Source organism: Lytechinus pictus, chromosome 2, assembly GCF_037042905.1.
Source record: "Lytechinus pictus isolate F3 Inbred chromosome 2, Lp3.0, whole genome shotgun sequence".
Classification (NCBI taxonomy): Eukaryota; Metazoa; Echinodermata; class Echinoidea; order Temnopleuroida; family Toxopneustidae; genus Lytechinus; species Lytechinus pictus.
The window spans coordinates 53,211,573-53,233,175 of NC_087246.1; the positions used below are offsets into that span (position 1 = coordinate 53,211,573).

Genomic DNA, 21,603 nt, shown 5'->3' on the forward strand with positions numbered 1-21,603 from the left:
AATAAGGAACAACTTGACTGAACCATAAAATGTTAGAAATAGTAGTTCCACATGTTCAGGGCAAAATAAAACTTTGTTTCACAGGACAATGACGGAGAAAATTAGAATATTTCCTATTTCATATAATAAAATACAAAAGAAATAGTGAGTGATGTCATCAGTTCCCTCATTGGCATACCGACCGGGATGTGCATTTAACTATTTTGTAAAATAAGCAAAACTTAAAAAAGATATAACTTTCTTATTTTACATCCGATTTTGATGAAATTTTCAGTGTTGTGCTTGTTGGATTTTTCTCTTTTTATTCAAATCACCTTTTTGGGGGGATGGACTTGTCCTTTAAGGGATACAACCAATTTCATCTTTGTTTCTAAAGTAGTTTTACTCATCATTTCTAACTTATTACTAGTACAGTATTGCTAAAAATAAAGTAGATACCCGTTCAGGTTCTGGTTTATAAATTTTCATTAAAACATTCCGTGAGGATTTCATGATAAAGTTATTTTGAAGTTCAGGGTGTCAGAATCTTTTTGGATCACAATTTACAGAACTTTGGATTTTGAGCTGACAGCGATAATCTGCTTAACCCAAATGAATATCATAGATCTGTTTTTAGAAACATGACTTGTTTAATCTGTACACGATCAGATTCCACCCATTCTAAATGAAATTCCCTTGGAATATTATTACATAATGAAATTAAATTTTAGCCAAGTTCATTTCCTTTCTTTCATTGGGTAAAAACCACACTGAAGGGATACACATCCTATTCTGATCAGACGATCTTAAAAATCTTCCCTGAGGACTGATGAAATTACCCCTAAGATTATAAATAACTGTATCTGTGACTCTGTTCTTGAGAACGTCAACCACAAGTGGGTAACAGTTAATTAATTGATGTAATAGTGCTGTTGGATATTGCCTATTCATGACAGGTTGAGACTGAAGCTGAGTGAGAGTTGAACTCTGCCTTATTGCACTGAACATTAATATGTCATAAGGTTCCTGTGGATTAATGGCTTCTAATATTTATTGACTTTTTTCACTGCCAGATTCTTTTTTTTTACTTAGTTGTTTAATGATTCATTTATTTTGGGATTATAGAAAGTACATGTATCTGAGTGACCTCTAACCTGATTATCTGAATGATGTGCTGAAAACCTTAAGTTGTGTTTTTCGTATGGTATACTCCATAATTTTTAGATGAGATGATCCAATATCATATTTGTTAGGTATTTATTTTGACAACACAAGATATAACCCATAATATATATGTAGGTGTTTTTAGCTTTCATGCTTTAATGCTTTCATGCATTAATGTGATCTTCTAAGGGACTTTCGGACAAATTATTGATTATGCCTAGGATCTTTTTTTTTTTCAGCAGGGGGGGGGGGGCAGAAATCTTGAATGCCAGCCCTTCTGCTTTCATATTTTTGGGCTTCATTCATTTTTTAACTACTGCTATTTTTTCCTGTTAATTTCTTTTCAACCCTTGTCATTCATGATGATATTATGATTGGTCGTGTGTTGTCCATCGTATATACTCAACTTTGTCCCATGCTTCATCACCTGTTGCACTAGTCTTTCTTCAAGGCTGTCACCTGTATTCTTTCCCTGTCAAAGGATGATCATTCTTCTATTCTGTATTTCATACACTGAAGACGCTTCTCGCACTTGTTGAATTGCAAGATTGACAATGAGATTACAAATATTGTAGTTAAGTCTATTTCTTTCTCAATTTTCATTAATTCTAGTAGTAATGAATAGATTTCTTAATTAACCTATGAAAAAAAACAGTTCATAATCTCCAAGCAATATTTTGGTTTACTGGTCTGATATTGCAAAGGTTATTTTGGAGAATTTGCTGGAAAACTGACCTATTAAAATCAACCTTAAATTAGAATATGACCTTTTGGGAGTCAAGTAATTAACTAATACACACTTTTTACAGTATTGGCATTAGACAATAGCATTTGAGTATTGTGCACCTGCCTTTCTATAAAAAACACAGAGGTCAGTTGAGATCACTGACAGATTCATTTTTTTTATATAATTGATGGACATTAAATCATCACAAGAATTAATAGATGACAAGGCCAACATGAGGCCCTGAAGTTTTCTCCAAGTATAAGCCTGATGTCCAAAACCTCTGTTTTAACATGTTGGTGTATCCCTGTCCATATTATATGAAGAGGGGGGAAAACCACAATTTACCAATGGCAACAGGCATGATCGTTTTTTGTCAAGATGTGGTTTTCTTTTGATCCATCCACCTTTTGAGGGCTGATGTCAGATATATCTCTGCAACTGGTTCCATTAATTCACTTGATTGGGGTTAAAACATGTTTGATGTGTCATCTGAATATTTTCCCTCTCTTTCTGCTGAAGCATTCTGTAATACATGTATATGAACATAAAGTAGTGACATCATATTGCCATCACCATTGGATTGACACACACATTGACAAACTTTTAAAAATATGACTTGGTTTGGAAATTCAGATGTATATATAGTTCAAAACAGTGCTGACAGTGTGATGTACATGTATATCACATAAACAGAAATTAATGATTGGGCATTTGTTTCAGAGAAACTAGAATAATACGAGCTGGAGTCATAGGTTTTAAAATGGTTTTAAAAGGGGGAGATGGCTGTCCATTCAAAGAATCACAGTCAGATGGGACATTTACACATTTTGTTGAAAAATGTTTTAATTGATAAAAGTGCCCCTTCCTGTCCTAATGCACCCATGTATAGCCAACATTGCCAAAGCCACAGTTTTACTGAATTTCTTTTTATTTCATCATTTGAAAGTAATTCTAGAGACTTTGGTTTACTTCTGTTTTTTTTTTCATAATATAAAGATACAGTATGTTATTGGGTCTTGGCCAGTGTACAATGTATAGATTTTGACAGTGTTTATATACCTTATTAATAATTTGTGGTAAAAGAGTGATTGAATGATGGCTCTTGTGATATATTATAAATTTGGGGGTCTTTTGTATAATCCCTGTTGGAAGCTTTTGGGATGAGCTGTAGTGGAGAGTGGGGAGCAGTAAAGGTGATATTTTACCTTTCACCTTCACCTTGTTGTATTAACGATCCGTAGAGATGTTTTTAGTCATTTGCAAGAGAGGTTTATTCATAGTTTCCTGTCTTCTTCTCTCTCGCTCTCTTCTTTATCCAGGGTCAGGTTACATCCCCAAACCACAAAGCAGCTGCCATCAGGTGCTCGTTGGCCTGTCAATGGTTTAAGAGTTCAGTGAGTCTCTGTGACCACCAGTGACAAAAATCTCATTTCGTAACCGTGTCTCGCGAGGATATCGTCGGTGGATCAGTGCTGGATGCAAGTCATGCCAAATTAGTCCGAGAGGAAGAGGAATTTATGTGGATCAAAGCAATGAGTGTTTGATTTTCTTTTTGAATTATCAGGAGTGTATTGCTCGTAGAATTGATAGGCAATCATGCACAGAATGAATGGATCCCCCAAAATGGGGACAAGGGTACAGTGTCCAGGGAGCCCAAAGATGGGCAGGGAGAGGAGCAGGACTCCACCAAATCCGATGAAAGGGCAACCAATGAGTAGCCCAAAGCTAGGGCGATCAACAAAGGCGCATAGTTTGGGGAATATCCATGCCAACCATGAACTGAGCATTGCAGAGCCTCCGCCCCCTTTGCAGCATGCTTCGTCAGGACCCATTCATGTTAGCTCACACATTCATGCACCACGACCGCATAAAGCACCGATGGTGATGGACCCTAGTGAAACAATGCCCCATCCATTAGATATCAAGTTAATGTCAGGAGGCCCACCGAAGGCAGGCGATGTGACACATGTCGGTGCTACAAGGATTCACAGTTTGGGGTATGGGACAGGAAGCGATAGCAGCAGAAGTGGTACTCCACCTCATTGCTTTGACAATCCTATGGAAGACAAGGAAGAGATGAGGCTTAGAGAGCTGGAGGAAGCAAGGGCCAGAGCAGCCCAGATGGAGAAGACAATGCGATGGTGGTCAGACTGTACAGCAAACTGGAGGGAGAAGTGGGGTAAGGTTCGTGCTGAGCGTAACAAAGCTAGAGAAGAGGTCAGGCAGCTACGACTCAAGCTAGAAGCAACCATGAAAGAAGCAATATCACTAAAGCGAGAGAAACATGGACTTCTTGTAGACAATGAACAGTTGCGCCTTAAAATGAAACAAAGCAGTGGAGGAGACGTTGAAGCCTCCCCTCTAGACAATGTTAACCATGCCAGTGATCTACCAGAGAGAGATGTTGGTGTGATACAGCTTCCACAGGACTTAGCACCGCCACAGGGAGTAGACTTTGTCTCGCAGCTCATGGAGTCGCAAGATTTGCCATCACAGGAAGTGACCCTCTGTGACACCATGAGTCAGACTGATCTTCCAATCTGCAGACCCATGGAGATCCAGACCTCTCCCGGATGGGGTGCCGATGAGACTTCAAGCACTATAATGGGTAATGGCTCCTTCATCCTGGGCGGTGGGATCCATGATTTAAACCTGGACAGCAGGAGAGGAAGCCTGGGCTCCTCATCCCATGGCTCGAGGGATAGCCCAAGCAGGAGAGGTAAGACCAAAGAGATGCCATCACCATCGGAAGAGAAGGCTGAACAGAGGGCTTTTATGCTGCAGATGAAACTAGATGAGGCTTCCAAGACCATCCAGGTGGAGAGGCAGTAAGTTGAATGATGTTTTTATACTGTGACTAATCAAATCAACTTAACATGCATACTGTACACAAATTACTTTGTTAAAAGAGTATAGCAATATACATTAATTCACAATTTAATTTAGAAAAGTTGATTTGAGCATAATTTGAAAGAAATAGAAATGGGTAATTCCAACTTTGTTTTTAAAATCTGATGTAAATACTCCCTTTTTTTAAACTGTAGCCCTAAAGAATAGGGAAATTCTGATAACTTTTGATGTGAATTTCATATTGAACCAAAGCAATGTCACCATTAAAGTAGGGAAGTAGGTGTTATTCAAAATGTATACATATTATTGGAACTTTCATGCTTCAAAGAATCATGATTTTTTTCCCTTGAAGGTGTGTCAGTTTATCATCATCACCATCATCAACATAGTTAAATAAGTCAATATCATCATCATCATTATCATCATCATCATCATCACCTTCATCATCACTTTTATCATCATCATCATCATTATTATCATCATCATCATCTTCATCACCATCACATCACTATCATGATCATTATCACCACCACCATCACATCACTATTATCATCATCATCATCACAGTCTTATTACCATCATCATCGTCATCATCACCATCATCATCTCATCATCACTATCATCATCATCACCATCATCGATCTCACCATCATCACTGTCACTATTGTCATCTTTTGACAATCAGTCATTATTGTTATAATCATTATTCTTTGTGATATTTTTCCACCATCAGAGAGAAGGACACCCTTCATCAAGCCATTAACAAGTTAGAACAAGAGGTATCATCTCTGAAGATCAGAACATCGGATCTTCAAGAGGCAAAGGACACTGCAATCAGGGAGGTAAATAATGATTATATTCCATTTTCTTTTGCATGTGAGCCCCGGCAGCTTATCTTTATTTATATCTCCAATGGTACTCACTATTGGACATGAATAATAGTTGAAGATTTGCTGCTCATTTTAAATGTCAACTTTCAAAAAGTCAACTCATCAACTTTCTATTCTATTGCATGTTAGGATATTGGAAGTCATAGAGGATTTCTGTAGCCTATTCTTTCATCATTTTTTTTCAATACATTTATAAAATGTTCTCAAGGTTCAAATTTTGAATGTTGCCGATTTCAATGTGGATGGCTAATTCATTCATCCTCTTTTGAAAGTGCTTTCCCAGATTAAGTTAATTATAGTAAAATGCATCTCCTGAGGGGGAAAAAAGCGACGTAAGGAATTCCATTTGGATAGGTCAGCAACCTGGAGGAAACCAATAATGGCTCTGTATGAAACTAAAAATAGTTCTCATGACTTCTATGTAATCCCAGGTAAATAATTCCCCTTCTAAGAGCATACTCTGGTATTCTGGTGATAACGAGACGCCGAGATGCTATTCCTGTCTGTGCCTCTGTCTAAGGTTTCACGGCGAATCTCCAAGGACTTTGACGAGACTGTCAGTTGCTTTTGTTTACATTGACAAGGCCGGTAAAGATGCGCAATGTGATACATTCGCCGCTTCTCATGGCTTTCCTAAATTTCCAATCCTCGGTTTTCATGAGCCACTTGGGTTTTTTATGAAGGAATAGAAGGGTTTGTAATAGACGTACGGCAGGTGTGGGAAGAAGATGAGACATGGCGTTCTCAGGTTACCGGGATTACTCATCTGAACCTGACATACATGAATGTGATGCTGACTATCATATGACTCAAGGGTGCACTGTCACTGTCTTCCGTGCTTCTAGACAAATAATATTCTGACTGGTTTTTAAGAGATACATAGATTCCTTATTCACCATGAATGTTTTACCAACTTTCCTAATATGAAAGAAAATGAAAGTATAAGAAGGATTCAAATTGAGTTATTTTATGTGGAGGTATGTGTACATGTATGCACCTGATATGTAAATGTGGGGTAAATATTATGATGTTTGCTATGCTCTCAAATCGGTGACACGACATTTGCTCCTATGACATTTGCTCCTGCGACAATTGCTCCGTGCTTAATTTCGTCTTAAGATGTAGGGTTAGGGTAGCAATAAGGTTTTATTTTAGGTTTAGGGTAGGGTATAGTGTTAAACCCAGGATTTAAGTTAGTTCATTTGATTAGTGTGTGGAATTTAGAGCAGATCAATTGTCGCCGGATCAAATGTCATGGAACCCTCAAATCTTGTACTAGAAGCCCTGTGGCTGTATGATTTGCAGTCTATATTGAGAGTATCAAATCAATGTAGAATCAAATAATATTGTGCACATAGAATGTATCAGTGGATGCAATCGAAATGCAATGATTCAATGAAATAACAAGGTGAAATATTAAATGCATATGATATAAGAAAGAAAAAAGTAGATTGGTATCATTATTGAATTTAGTGCATAGCAAATTAAATTATAATGAATCAAAAGAATATTTACTGCTAAAACTAATAGACTGATTTACTTGAATCAATTGTTACATCAGCATATTGGCTAATGGTTGTAAAATTACTATTATTTCAATGAAATATTTTTTTGAAACATACAGGACATGATACAACATGAAATTCTGTTGTTTTTTTGCTAAATTGGATAAAGGAAAATTATTTTCTGTTGTATATAAAATTGTCATTATTGAAGAGAGCACCATTTATCTTACAGGGGTCTGCTTCTCTTTTGTGAATGTATTCCTCTTTATTATGGAATCTTCCCAATGGACGCTTTAGTTTGTAGTAAGCTGTCAAACGGCACGGCTCTGTTTACTCATGTAGAATACAGGGTCTTTATATAAACAGACATGACGTCATATACTCCAGCCCATGTCCTCCGGGTGTCGTTTTATGATAGAAAAACAGGTTCATCATCTCAGAGATGCCTTCCCACTGGTAAAATTAAACCATGCTAAGCTGATTTCTAGTGGTACTTTTAAAGGACAAGTCCACCCCAACAAAATGTTGATTTGAATAAAATGAGAAAAATCCAACAAGCATAACACTGAAAATGTCATTGAAATTGTGTGTAAAATAAGAAAGTTATGACATTTTAAATTTTCTCTTAATTTCAACAAACAGTTATATGCACATCCTGGTCAGATGCAAATTTCTTTTGTGTTTCATTATATGAAATATGAAATATTTTAATTTTCTCCTTATGGTCATTTGAAACAACGTTTTAACCTAAGTCGTATTTATCCCAGTGCTTACATATTAGCATATTTATACCAGATATTAACTCTTTGCCTGCTTTGTTCTACAAGATTCACATACAACAGACTGCCAAGTTTGTCACTCAAGTCACATTTTATTCACAATAGACACGGAGTGCATTAACTCTATTCTTTATACACAATAGTGATGCATGCATAGCATTATACTGTGTACATACAAAGCTTTTCTGTACAATAACCCAATCAAAAGCTATTGTGAGCTGAATTAACATAGTCCATGCCAAACCCCTCTTAAGGTTTCGCCTTGAAATTAATAAGGCCCAGGAGTTATTTTGTCCGTGGCAGGCAAAGAGTTAATGGTTATGGGTAGGGATGCAGACTGAAATGAAACAAAGACTGTACTTCCTAAAAAAAAAAAAAAAATTAAAGACTGTACTTGCTGTAGGTAAAATCATGAAATAAGCGAAACATAATTAAAACAGGCAATCATTGATAAAATATGTATATAATTTCTTGTATTTGACCAATGGTATTGAAAAAGATTTAAAAAAATTGATCATTGCCATCATGAGACTGAACTATAACCATGATAATGCCAATTAAGTTTGATAAGATTTTTTTTTATGAACTGATAATAAAATTACCGGTAGGTAGAAGTTATCGTCCAAGTGTGAATCAGGGTTTCCGCTGCTTTTCATCACTTTGTGTTTGGGATTTTCATTGTAGGGAAATTCATATGAGTACCTTCAATCATATTTTTCATTTTTGTGTGAACCCAGGTGCAACTATTGAAGACATCTCATCAGCAGGAGTTGGGTAGAATTATCAATGACCTTGAAGATGAAGCCAGCTCTAGGAATCACATGGATAAGAGACTAGGGGCACTACGGAAAGAGGTATAGTACTCTAATGGGGTGTTGCAAGAAACTTGCAATCGATTGCAAGTCAATTTTAGGTTCCGAAATCAATTAAAAGTTGTGCATTTCATTGAAAATTTGCAATTGATCAGCTTCTTGTATCAACAAACATAAATTGATTTGCTTTAGTTAAGGTTGATCTATCAATTGCTAAATTTGCATATGAAATTTGCAATTGATCGCAAATATTTTCTTGCAACAACCCCCTAAATCCTGGCACACACTACATGAACTGTTTGTTATCCAATCTTTAAAAAAAAAATTATAACAGCATTTTATGTAAACATTTCAACCTGTAAAATTTATTTTTTTAAAGTTTGAAATAGTGGTATAAATATAAAAAACTAAAATTCTAGTCTCATGTAAGCCTCGCTGCAGCCCTTAGAATGAAAGAGGTACAGTTCTATAAAGCCTGGCACACATTACACAAACTGTTTGCAATCCGACTTAAAAAAAAAATTATAACAGCATTTTATATAAATATTTCAACATGTAAAATTTTATTTTTAAAAAGTTTGAAATAGTGGTATAAATATAAAAAAAAACTAAAATTCTAGTCTCATGTAAGCCTCACTGCAGCCATTAGAATGAAAGAGGTACAGTACTATAAAGCCTGGCACACATTACACAAACTGTTTGCAATCCGACTTTAAAAAAAAATTATAACAGCATTTTATATAAACATTTCAACCTGTAAAATTTTATTTAAAAAAAAATGAAATAAGTGGTATGAATATGAAAAACTAAAATTCTAGTCTAATGTAAGCCTCGCTGCAGCCCTTAGAATGAAAGAGGTACAGTTCTATAAAGCCTGGCACACATTACACAAACTGTTAGAAATCCGACTTTAAAAAAAAGAAAGATTATAACAACATTTTAAATAAACATTTCAACCTGTTAAATTTTACTTTAAAAAAATTGAAATAGTGGTCTGAATATGAAAAACTTAAATTCTAGTCTAATGTAAGCCTCGCTGAAGCCCATTAGAATGATAAAAAAAGAAAAGAGGAGAAGTGGAAAAAGTGAGCATAACTGGAAGCATGTGTGAAGAACCATGTCTACCAGAAGAAAGAAGAAAAACTAGTTGGTTTAATGGGGCAATGATTTTTAAAGGGATGGTCCGGGCTGAAAATAGTTATATCCTAATACATAGAGTAGAATTCACTGAGCAAAATGCCGAAAATTTCATCAAAATCGGATAACAAATAATAAAGTTATTGAAGTTTAAAGTTTAGCAATATTTTGTGAAAACAGTTGTCATGAATATTCATTAGGTGGGCTGATGATGTCAAATCTCCACTTACCGTTTTCTTATGTTATTACATAAAATCATATTTTTTTCATTATTTCATACTTGTGTGAATAATATGTCTCCCTTATAATGAAATAAGTTGCAGCAATCAATATCTAATGCACTAAATCAGTTGTCAATCCAATTTTCTAGTTTTTGGAGGAAATATTTGAATAAACCTAATTTCATATACTAAAATACAAAAGAACAAGTGGGGATGTGACATCATCAGCCCACCTAATGAATATTCATGAAAACTGTTTTCACAAAATATTGCTAAACTTTAAAATTCAATAACTTTATTAATTGTTATCCAATTTTGATGAAATTTTCAGCATTTTGCTCAGTGAAAACTACTCTATGTATTAGGATATAAATATTTTCAGCCTGGACCATCCCTTTAAGGTCAAGATCTACCAATGTGAAATGGGTAGCTGCAGTTTGCGATTATAGACTTGGGATGAGAGAAATTTGAAGGGCGCTTCTTTCATACCATTTTTCATCACAGTTGAACCTACAAAATAATGTCTTACACCGGGTGCGAATTATTAATGAATACTTTTTTCTGAAGTCAATGATGATTGATTTGAGATGTTTTACTTTCCTGGCCATCTGGTCAATTTTCACTGGAATTTCCAGCCATTGTGTTCTTGAAATATTCAATGACCATCTTTCCATTATGGTAAAACATTCTCTCTGTTATACCACCTTCAACTTGTCATCAAACGTATTTCTTCTCTCCTTAGCTTGAGAGGCTCCAGGCGGAGAATGCAGCGGAATGGGGCAAGAGGGAGCGTCTTGAGACTGAGAAGCTGAACTTGGAGCGGGAGAACAAGAAGCAGAGATCCGAGATTGAGGATCTCAGGGAGACCATCTCCATCAGGAGCAAACAGACTACCATGGAGATGGAGAATACTATTAAGAACACACAGGAGGATCTCAAAGCTAAGTCTGCGGTAAGACTGAGTGGTATATATAAAGAACTGTGACACAACATTTGCTTCTGGGATATTTATCCGGACTTGAATTAGTCTAAGTGTTAGGGATAGGGTTGCAATAGGGTTTGTGTTAGGTTAAGGGTAAGGGATAGTACTACATCCAGAGATTAAGTTAGTCATTCGATTAGTGTGTGGAATTTATAACGGAGCAATCGTCAGCGGAGCAGCTTCAGGGAATGATAAGAAGAGCGATATTGACATTTATTTTATTGATTTTGTGAGAAAGTTGTGAGGAGCTGCTATTTACTCTCAATAAAGGTGGAAAACAAACTATTCCCAACAATGAGACCTTTAATATAAATGGCTTGGGATGTAAATTATGTGTAAATTTGAGGCATTTTAAAAGTTGGAATTCATACCAAAGTCCAAAACTACTTGCTGTGAGTTAAGTTGTGATATTTCTGATTTTAGTATTGAATTTGAATACTAGCCCAAATGGAAACTTGAGAGGATCAACATCATGCTTATAAAAGAAACAAAGAATCTGTGCCAAGATCATTACTATTAAAAAATCCTTCATTGATAACCATGGGGAGCGTTTCATGAAGCATTTAATTCGTGATTTTCAGTGATAGATTTGGTCTCAGCCAATCAGACACGAGGATTTTAGTAGATTATAACAAATCTCAGTGAAAGTCATCGGAAAGTAGCTTCATGAAAACCTTACTAGGACTTTTTTAACTAGGGGAAAGGAAATTCAATCAATCCAAACACAAATGTGTGTTAATTTGATTGTCTTTAACCTTGAGCTGAAGATGACAGCTGCATTGCCAACTTAATAACTAGGAAATAATAGAGATTACATCTTAATAACCACCCACATAGTTATGGCACACAATCGGCTGTTAGTTTGAAGGGGTGGGATATTTCCTTATTGTAAATCTTTTTCAGACATTTTGATCTATTTATTTATTTATTTAGATATATTTGGCTGTAAAAGCATCATTGGAAGCAGGTACAGATTTCATTTACAAATTTTGACTGTGTTCTGTCAACGATCTGCCTTTTCATTTCTGTTGTGGTTTTCATTCAGGAGGGGGGGTAGGGGTAGGGTGGGGTAGTTGTGAGAGATAATTAAAGAGAGAATTGATAATTGAGATAATTCATAATTTAATTGGGGGTAAAATCTGACCAGTAATTTCAAGACCTTCATCTTACCTATTCCACACCTTTCCATTTCCTGGGGTCTCAGTACAGTTTTGCTCTGGGTTTAATAATGCTCCCCAAAGCTGTTGATGTGCCATGCCCTAATTAAACCAGACTTTGATTATAATGAAGGAGCGTGCCTGTAATAAACCACATCAGCAGTGTCTAGGGTATGTACGAAGTCATGTAGGGGTGTGGTGTTGTCATAACATGAATGTTCCCTAGTGAGGAAGCTCGGGAAACAGACAGCAGACTGAATTAATTAGTCACAGGTGTAGAACTTTGGTAACCTGTGAAGTGTTTCACAAAGATTTACATGTGAACAATCGTCAACCCTTAAAATTTCCAGTTGCGTGTGGTACAGAATGCATCACCACATTGGTCAACAGGTCAAATCATGCTCAGAGAATGTGCATTACTACATATTGCTCAATGATTACTTAAATCTTTGTGAAGCACCCCCTGGATAGCAAAACTATGGTTGGGTGTTTCCCCCTCTGCATGGCTGTTAGTTTTTTACTGGAGACGCCAGCATCATTTGGATAGATTACATTACTTTTAGTAGATAGACTCTCTAAACCTTGGTATTCTTTGGTAACATATCTAGTAGAGCCACCTAAGGATAACTGTTCACAGTTTGCATTTCTTGAAAAAAAGGTTCACGAAAGACTTCATTTCATGTGGAGAATATGTAATTCTAATTAGAAAAAAAAATGATGCTGTATTTTCTTTGTTGCCTGAATAATTTGCATAGATTTAATCACTGAAAAGATATTCTATGAAATGTTAATTGTCAGAATTGGTCTAAAATTTTACTGATACCTATAGTAGCCTTCCGCCTCTTAAAACAAACCTTATAGCCAGCCTCCTCTGATTGGATTTGTGACATTTGAAACATGTAGCAACTGCTAATCAGTTTTTATTCTGTGAATTGGAAAACATATGGGTCTTAATCCTGTGTGTCCGACCAATTACGCATCTTGTAATGATCAACTACTTACACATAGGCAAAATTAATAACACTCTTTACTCTGTATTTATTCGTAAGAAAAAGCATGAACGAAGTCTGTTATCCATTAGTCCTTCATTAGACTTGACTAAGTGGGTGGTCTGTACTGTATGACAGTTGGAAAGTAAGACACATCCTGTCAAATAGTATTTCTTGTTTGAAATTTAATTGGATTGATTATTTTGGGGGGCGGGGTATCATTCTACCTTGTTTTTTCAATTTCCTGACAGTATGTATTTATTTGCTTTAAAAAAATCTTGTTTGAGCAGCAACTAAAGAAGATTTCCATGCCTTGTTCTTTGCAGGAGCTGACGGAACTGAAGCACAGTCATAACAAGATGAAGAAGCTGCTAGCGGACAAACTGGCTGAGCTAGACCACACCACCACCAGATGTCAACAGCATGAAGAAGATGTCAAGAAACTTAGAATAAGAGTGGACGAACTGAAGAGGGACCTAGCTAGGAGAGAGGATGAGGTAAGCTGATAAATGGTACAGAATTTTATAAGGGTCATAATGGATGTTGCCATGGTGAATATATACCATATTTTAATCAATATTTAAGATAGAATTGGTATTAGTCCTTGAGAAAACTGTGATTGGAATGGCTGAACTGAAGAGGGCTTAGCAAACAATCTAGTGAACAACTTAACCGTTTTGTAGCCATTTTCTCTCCCTTTGTGTAGCTGATTTGCAGCCATTTTGAAAGACCTTCTGAAATATTTTTCTCCATAGGCATTTGCACACGAAATGGCTGCAAAACAGCAAATTTTGTCAATATTGCTCACTCGAGGATAGGGTAATCCAATGAATTGCAATGGTGAATTGGCACCATAATTTGGTTATAATCTTGGATATAATTGGTATTTAACCTTGAGAAAATAGGGACCAGAGTGGATGAACTAAACATATCAAGCAAGGAGAGAGGATGGGGTACGACAATGAATAAGACAGGTGGTTCAGGGTCTGATGGCAGTTGCAATGGTGAAAGAGACCATTTTTGTAGATCTATCCTAATTCTAAACATGTTTGTATCAACATATGAACCATGCCCATCTCCTCTCTCTTGTCCTCCTTGCTCTCTATGGAGTAGCAGTGCTCACTTCTTACACTATTGCACTCTCCCACACCCTCCACCGAATCACACTCGCACTCTAGATTAGGGGAATCATATCGAATCAATATTGTGCTGTAGTGATTAAAGATTTCACTGTAATCCTCTTTCATTTTCTCTTTATTTCCCTTCTTCCTCTCCCTCTTCACAATTTCTCCATGTTTTGCCCCTACAGTGTACATGTAAACAGCGTATGAATATTGTTATAAACATCAGTTTATTGGATTCCTTGTACATTAAAATTTCTCTCATTTTCTCCGGGCTTTCAGGTCGATGAAAGAATAAACTTTGTGAAGAAAATTCAGAGGAATCTGGACGAGACGTTACAACAGAATGAAAACCTCACCCTTCAAATAGATCATCTACAAAACAGGTTAGAAAAACGCCAATCATATAAAGAAAGTGTGTTAAATGAGTTGGAAAGAAATAGAGCCAAATGTCTGGCTGCCATACAGACCTCCCAAGCTTACTGAGTTTGACGAAAAGAATCTCAAATTTTGACCAATCCTAGTTCTTGTTTCCTTTGTAATAAAGCTACCATGGAAGTTGCTGTATTTTACCCTTTTTTTTAATATAGCAAAATCATCCCAGTTTTTTTTCAGTCAGAAAGGTTGGGAGGCCTTTGCCACTTGAGGGCGCTAGACTTGTATTTAGTGTTTTGCTGCTTGAATGTGTCTTCCTCCTTTCTGGATTATTTGTAATTTGAACATCATTCGCCATTGCTTTACTTTTTATGATGGTTTATTTTCACTTTATATAGATTAATCAACATAAATAGATAATAAGGCATTTCAAAGATATTGAAGCATTAGATTGAGAGCATATTTTCACAGTAATAACTTGAGGGCAAGTAATGGAGTGTATTAATATTTGCATGTTTCAATCAGTAATCAATCATACTTCAGACCAGGGGCCTGTCTTACAAAGACTTGTGATTGATCCGATCAATCGCAACTATGAAGAGCTAGCAAAGTCAACATATATAATGCATGTTTGCTCAATTTTTTTTCTAGATATGATGTATATTCATAAAATTCATTGACTTCTTGACAATTTGGTATGTTCTCCTTTGTTTACAAAGGATGTTTTGCAAATTTCCTGTTGAAAAAATCTTGACACTGATGGATTTCCATAGAGTTATGCTTGATTGGATCAATCGTAACTTTTTAAGATGGGGCCCTGGGCTACGTAACACATTGCTTGCAATTGATCACATTTGTTTATATAATTGATTGCATTAACCACAATGTAAAATCAACCATAAAAATTAATCGTAGATTAGTCGCTAAGCCCTGTGTTACAGGACCGTGGGACTGGTAACACAAACCTTAGCAATCGTCATAGAACATTTTTTGAATTATTAATTGCATTGACCACAATGTAGAATTAAATCTAGAAATCAAACATACAATTAATCTCTAACATTTGTGTTACTTGACCCTGATTGGGTCAGAAATTATCCAAGTTTCTCTTTGCACGAATTCGCTCAATGACTCTTTTTTTTTGTGTGTGTTTGTCGTTTTCTTTCTTTCTCGTAGACTCCGTACTCAGACGTCAAATCTTACTATTGCCAAGAAGAGAATGTCAACTCTGAAGAGGAATGATAATAAAAGCGATACCGAGTCCTGTTCCGACTGATTGAGAAATGGATTGTACTCAAAGGATCATGTTTGAATTTGCAAGATAATCGCTGCATTTGAAAGTGACTCTTCTTATCGCTAGGGATTTGGGATCTACCCTATCAAACTAAATATCTCTAGGTAATTTTTTTTTTTGATCCCCAAGACAACTGGTACGTTAAATAGCAAATCTTAGCAAAGCCTGCTCTGAAACAGGAACCTGTGCATTATTTGATTTATTATTTGAATGGTGATAGTTATTTCTTAGAAGCAAATCCTCAGGGGTGGATACATGCAGCAGTCATTAAGCACCGTGAAAAGTGAAAGTCTGGACTAAGTTTTCAGCAGTTATTACACTCAGCGTCATTTCCTTACTATTCTCGTTTCAGTATTGTAAACATCAATTAGGAATGAAGGACAGCCACTCTGATATATGCTAAGCCAGATTTCTGCCTGGAAGCCATTGCAGAGATAGTATTGCTTTCATTTCGATTTGCATTCAATTATGACAAGTGTCATGTTTGTAATCAATTAAGTTCTCTCTTTTGCTAGTCAGTTTAAAAGAAACTAGACTGCAAGTAAACGATGATTAGAAACTCAATGGTGTTTAGTCTTTTGAATGTGTTTTTTTATCCTTTCGATTTCTGTTGAAGGAAGGTAATTATCTAGTACAAACAATGACTTTCAGTATCAAACATTCTTTTATTAAATGTTAAAGCAGATGTATTCATTCATGAATTGGCTTGAATTGAATCTTGTGCAATAGGAGGGGGGCTTCAGCCCCCTCCCCCTTCACTTTTTTTCAAAATCGTGTACAAAAACGTAAAAATTACCATCTGATTTTGATTTTTTGCGTGGTCAGTACCCCCCCCCCACTTTCAAATCCTTTTCGTAGCCCCTTTTGTGTTTGAAAGGATTCTTGTTTCTTTGTCTACAAATTGTGTAAGTGAAATGTTAGTTTCAAGTTTCCACTCACAACTCCCGTCCCTTCTGACCAAACAGATTCCAGTTTCACATTCCACACTTTTCTGGGATACATTTCCATGTTACAGTTTATACAATTTTGTTTCTGTTGAAAGAAATATGAGTAGAACTATCTATTGAGATAAGGTAACATCAGCAATCTGATGTAAGGTTATCAGTCTGGATATGTTCATCAATTTTAGATGTTTGTGTTATTTTTGTTTTGCCTTTAATTAAAGTGGTGACAATTCATAACAGGAGACATTGTAGAATAGTGTTTGTCTTCTGAATCAATATAATCTACATGTATGATACTATAGCAAACTTGGAATGTGATATAATTGAGTGCAAATACCCTTGAAGAATTCAAATTATTTTCTTTGATATTCCGCATACTAAAAATCTTGCTATAGGATAGGTCAGAAGTCAGTCACGTGATAAAGGATAGTTTGCCCATCAATCATCACTCACAGTGATGGAACTTTTGTGTTTCGCTGATTACTTCAGCCCATAGGCACATAACATGTTTAAATTAGTTGGAGTACTCGCGAAATTAAGAGGTCGTTGCCCCTCAATTTTTTTTTGGTCCATCATTCTCCATCACATGCATTGACGATCGCGCAAGATCTAGATGTTCACGCACTGTGTACATACGCGCTAGTAGTAAAACTTTGCGCAAAATAAAATAATTTCAGGTGACGAGGCAAACTATCACTTCCTTGGCAAGCTGGATGTACACGCTATCTTTTTTTAGCTTCGCTTCGGAAAGATCGCTACATCTGTTTGCCTCGAATGATAGTTTACCCATCACCTTCACCAACGATGATTATTTGATTTATTTTTTATTGAGGGGTAACTCTTACAGTTCACCCAGATATGCATTATAATCATGTGTTTCATGGTTAATTCATTCTATAGCAATTGTTTTTGTGCTAAATATGTGAACTGTGCTTATTTTTTTTCCTCTCAGTGTATGCATTCTTGAAACTGTCAGATGATGTGTAGTGTTGAATGAATAATGTCACTCTTCAGCGTAGTCGGATGCAAGTTAATATACCTTGAAGCTAGTTATTAAATCTTTAATGTAGTGACCATTAGTGCAGTAGAAGTGGTGTAGTCAACCATTAACCATTTTTACTCATTAACTAAGTAATTGGTGTGCACTGCTCATATTGGCATCAATTTATCTTCTTTTTTCTGTACCCATTCAGTTCGAAACGAGCCAATATAGAAAACCAACTTGAAAGTAGGTTACTTAGCTTTTCTTAGAACATTTTATGAATGAATATAGGGATTTTGTTCTTCACGCTATGTGGCAAGTTTAGAAATTACAATTCTGAATTAAGATTTAATATCTATAAAACTGGAGAACAGAAATATTACCCACAAATGATGTTGTGTTGCTGTTAACTAAGGTACAATAGTTAGAATGTCAACCATTAATAAGATGTATTTCACTAAGCATCTCCTAACAACATTTTTAAATGGAAATCATTCTTGGAAGAAACAAACATGGTTATGGTTTGGTAAGTGCACTTGAATATTAAAAATTGTAATTTACAATATCTTGGAATCACTAAATTGGGGTATCGTAATTGCTACTGCTTTTATCTAAGCCGGGTTTGTCTAAGCGCAGTTACAACTGATGGTAATTAATTGTACCGTCATGAATGACCTCATGGATGGTTTAATTTGATTGGTTGTTTTGCTAGTGATATACCATGATAGATTAATTTATTGCATTGTTGTTCATGGTTTTATCAGGTCTTTTATTTAAAGAAATATATAAACAAAATGAGTCAATTCTTAGAATAGCTAATAAGGTTGACAATTAGAGTTGCCTTATAATTGTAAAGTTCTAAAACATTAGATTCCTAGTCTGTAAATATCTTATTTTTACCTTAAACCATGCCAAAATCTGCCAAACTAAAGCATTTTAAAATGTGACATGATCATGATCAAAGTCTGAATAAAAATACCATGGCTGTAGGCTAGCGTTGTGTGCACAGAGGAAATGCCATTTTAAATACATGGAAAAAAAGTAGAAATTATTTGATGGGCTTTATAGGAAATCTCTACATACATGTCTGAAATGGAATTGTTTTTTATCTGAGCTGACTTTGTGGAAATATATTTGTATGATTGCTGAACGATATCGTAATCATCAATCGTCTGTCTTGAAAGGAATTAGATTTCTTGTATATTATACCTGTGAAACAAATAAGAGAAAATAGTCATAATGTGTAATTTTATCGTGGATATGTGTATTTATAGCAAGGCTAAGAGGGCTAGTATTCATTATTGACAGATTCATATCACATATGACATATTGTATAATAGAACATATCATATTACCATGTGCATAGGCTATTTGTATGATTAGCTGTATATTAAAAGGAGAAAGTTGTCTAGTTTTGTGATACATTGTAGATATATTGTACATTTCATGAATTGTTCTGTCTGCCTGTCTACTTGTCTCCTTGTCTGTCTCTGTCCTTTTGTCCATTATCTTTGTTTTTAATTCCCAACTGCTCCATTTACTTATATTTCATTATAAAATATCATATATACAATTTTACAGCTCATGTCTGCATTTAGATTTAGATATTCATCTTTCTCTTGTCTTTCGAAGCATGTCAACATTTATTGATATGCCCTGTATTTAGATTTGAGTCTTCTTACTTTTCATGAGTATAATGTTTATCTATTTATTTATTTAACTTCACAGCATTTGTGTATTGATTTTGTATTACGCATATACCACCAATGATGATGAATTCATGACTATTTATTTTACCATATTTTGTGTTTATATTATTTTACTACTGAGTAACAAATTGATCATGCTTTAAAATGTAATTATTCCACAACATGAGTATAATGTTCAGATGAAAGATGATGCAATGACATTTGGCAGATGATAATTGCTTGGAACAACATATTCTTTTTAAATTGCTCCTACGGCCAAATCTCTCTTGGTATAGGCATTTGTCATATCACGAGGAGCAGTCGTCCTGAAACATGATATGGTGTTCAACCCTATAAAAGGAGGTTCTCTTGCTTACTGGTAGGCTACATTGTGATGTAATATGGATAGTTTTGAACTCTGGGTACTCCGGGTTCAGTTCCAGATTGAATCTGTTATATCACTTAGTCAAATGAAACACTAGACTTCAATTACTTTGTTCCAAAGAAAAACCCAAGTTATTTCTTACTTACTTTCTTCTTTTTTTGTTTGTTGATTTTATCATTTCACTACATAATTGAATTTTATATACCATGGATATAAATATTCTAAAAATATATGTACATGGATTAATTTGTTGAATTTGCTTAAGGGAGGATGCTCATTGGAGCCTCAATGATTTTTCAAGGACATCATTTAGTTAGAGTATGCTCCAAATTTTCCTGAAATGTTGGCTTTGTTTTGGACCCCCACCTCTTCTGCTGAATGCATGCAAGAGTTGTTTCCATCCCTAATCTTTGCATTTTTTTTTAAACATTCTTTGCAACTAATTGCTTTGATAAATGCCTATTTCATAATTTGAAATGTGTTGGATTATTGGATATGTACCTTGAAAATAATGTATTCTCTCTTTTCACCCACCTTGACAATTATGTGTGATAGAATTCACTAGTCAGTAATAGTGAGATAATGTAAAACATGGGACCTTTCAGTTAGAACCAATGGTCCATACATGATTTGTTATCTTTAGCCACTAGTTATTTTTCAAGGAATTTCACACTGACCAGGTAATACTTTTAAATGCATTCTTTAGTAGAAAATCATATTTTTATAAAAGAAGTTTCAAGATGTTTAAAAAAAAAGGCTTAAATAAACTTGGTACTGAGTGTTACTTGTATCGAGAGACAATTCTTTTTTTTGTTTTCATTCAAATTTACAGTTTATTTTAAGGTATTCACTTTGTATCGTAGATCATGGCACGAGCAGTATTCTTTATTCCTTATGACAAAACAAATGTATTCTCTTTTCCTTTTGTGTCTGTGTAGTTCTTCAAGCAAGAATGATCATGAATAATATGCCATGAAGTATAGCATGAGACAAGGATTGGAATAGACATAATTTATATGAGAGATTGGATGGCTGATTTATGTGTCTGGTATGACAATGTTGTACAGTCTTGATATGATGAATAATGGTATCATGTTCAATCATAATAAATGAGATTGTATAAAAAGAAATGTGAGCATCCATATTCAATTTGTCTGGCATTTCAGAATTCCCTTTCTCTTTTACTTATGTGAGGGTGGGTTCAATGGTAGTGGCCCTCCCCGATTATTCGAGTGATGAAACGATGGAGGGAAAAGTAAAGGAAATGGGAAAATGAAGTCGACTTCAGGATACCCTGCCCCCCCCCCCCCCCAGGAAAAAATACACTGGCACTAACCCTCCTTGCGCTTTCTTTCTCTTCCTCTCTCTCTTTCTCTCTCGGCCTTTTTCATGTTCACACATAAATGCTTCTTGATTCCTGGGACACATGAAAGGGATGCATTCTGATACGACCTACATTATCAAGGAATGAGTGGCTGTAAAAACAAATGTATTCAATTTATTAATGTCTTGTAATATGCAAATGCATTTATGAGATCTTCAGGCATGATGTGAACTTCATAATTTAAATTAATCACAGATTTCAGTGCACAACCTGTAACAAATTAAATGAAATGGCAAAT

The 21,603-nt window shown here is 35.3% G+C and overlaps 1 protein-coding gene across 2 annotated transcripts; it reads left to right on the plus strand.

Annotated features, from left to right (window-relative positions):
* Positions 1 to 3,189: 3,189 nt before the first annotated feature.
* Positions 3,190 to 21,111, plus strand: LOC129277726 (coiled-coil domain-containing protein 102A-like). Of its 2 annotated transcripts, XR_010292654.1 has the most exons (8): positions 3,190 to 4,698; positions 5,454 to 5,562; positions 8,632 to 8,748; positions 10,807 to 11,016; positions 13,519 to 13,689; positions 14,596 to 14,699; positions 15,865 to 16,702; positions 16,808 to 21,111. XR_010292654.1 is itself a non-coding variant. In XM_064095149.1 (7 exons), exons 1-7 carry the CDS (start codon positions 3,467 to 3,469, stop codon positions 15,962 to 15,964), a joined length of 2,043 nt encoding a protein of 680 aa, XP_063951219.1. In that variant the 5' UTR covers positions 3,190 to 3,466; the 3' UTR covers positions 15,965 to 21,111. The 2 variants fall into 2 exon arrangements, 1 of the variants encoding a protein (XP_063951219.1); XM_064095149.1 differs by having other exon boundaries at positions 15,865 to 21,111.
* Positions 21,112 to 21,603: the final 492 nt, after the last annotated feature.

Excerpts from the sequence above, each read along its gene's own strand:
- LOC129277726 (XM_064095149.1), top strand. The coding sequence starts at position 3,467 with ATGCACAGAATGAATGGATCCCCCAAAATGGGGACAAGGGTACAGTGT. Across the intron at positions 11,017-13,518 it reads ATCTCAAAGCTAAGTCTGCG|GAGCTGACGGAACTGAAGCA; the intron begins GTAAGACTGAGT and ends TGTTCTTTGCAG. Across the intron at positions 14,700-15,864 it reads ATAGATCATCTACAAAACAG|ACTCCGTACTCAGACGTCAA; the intron begins GTTAGAAAAACG and ends TCTTTCTCGTAG.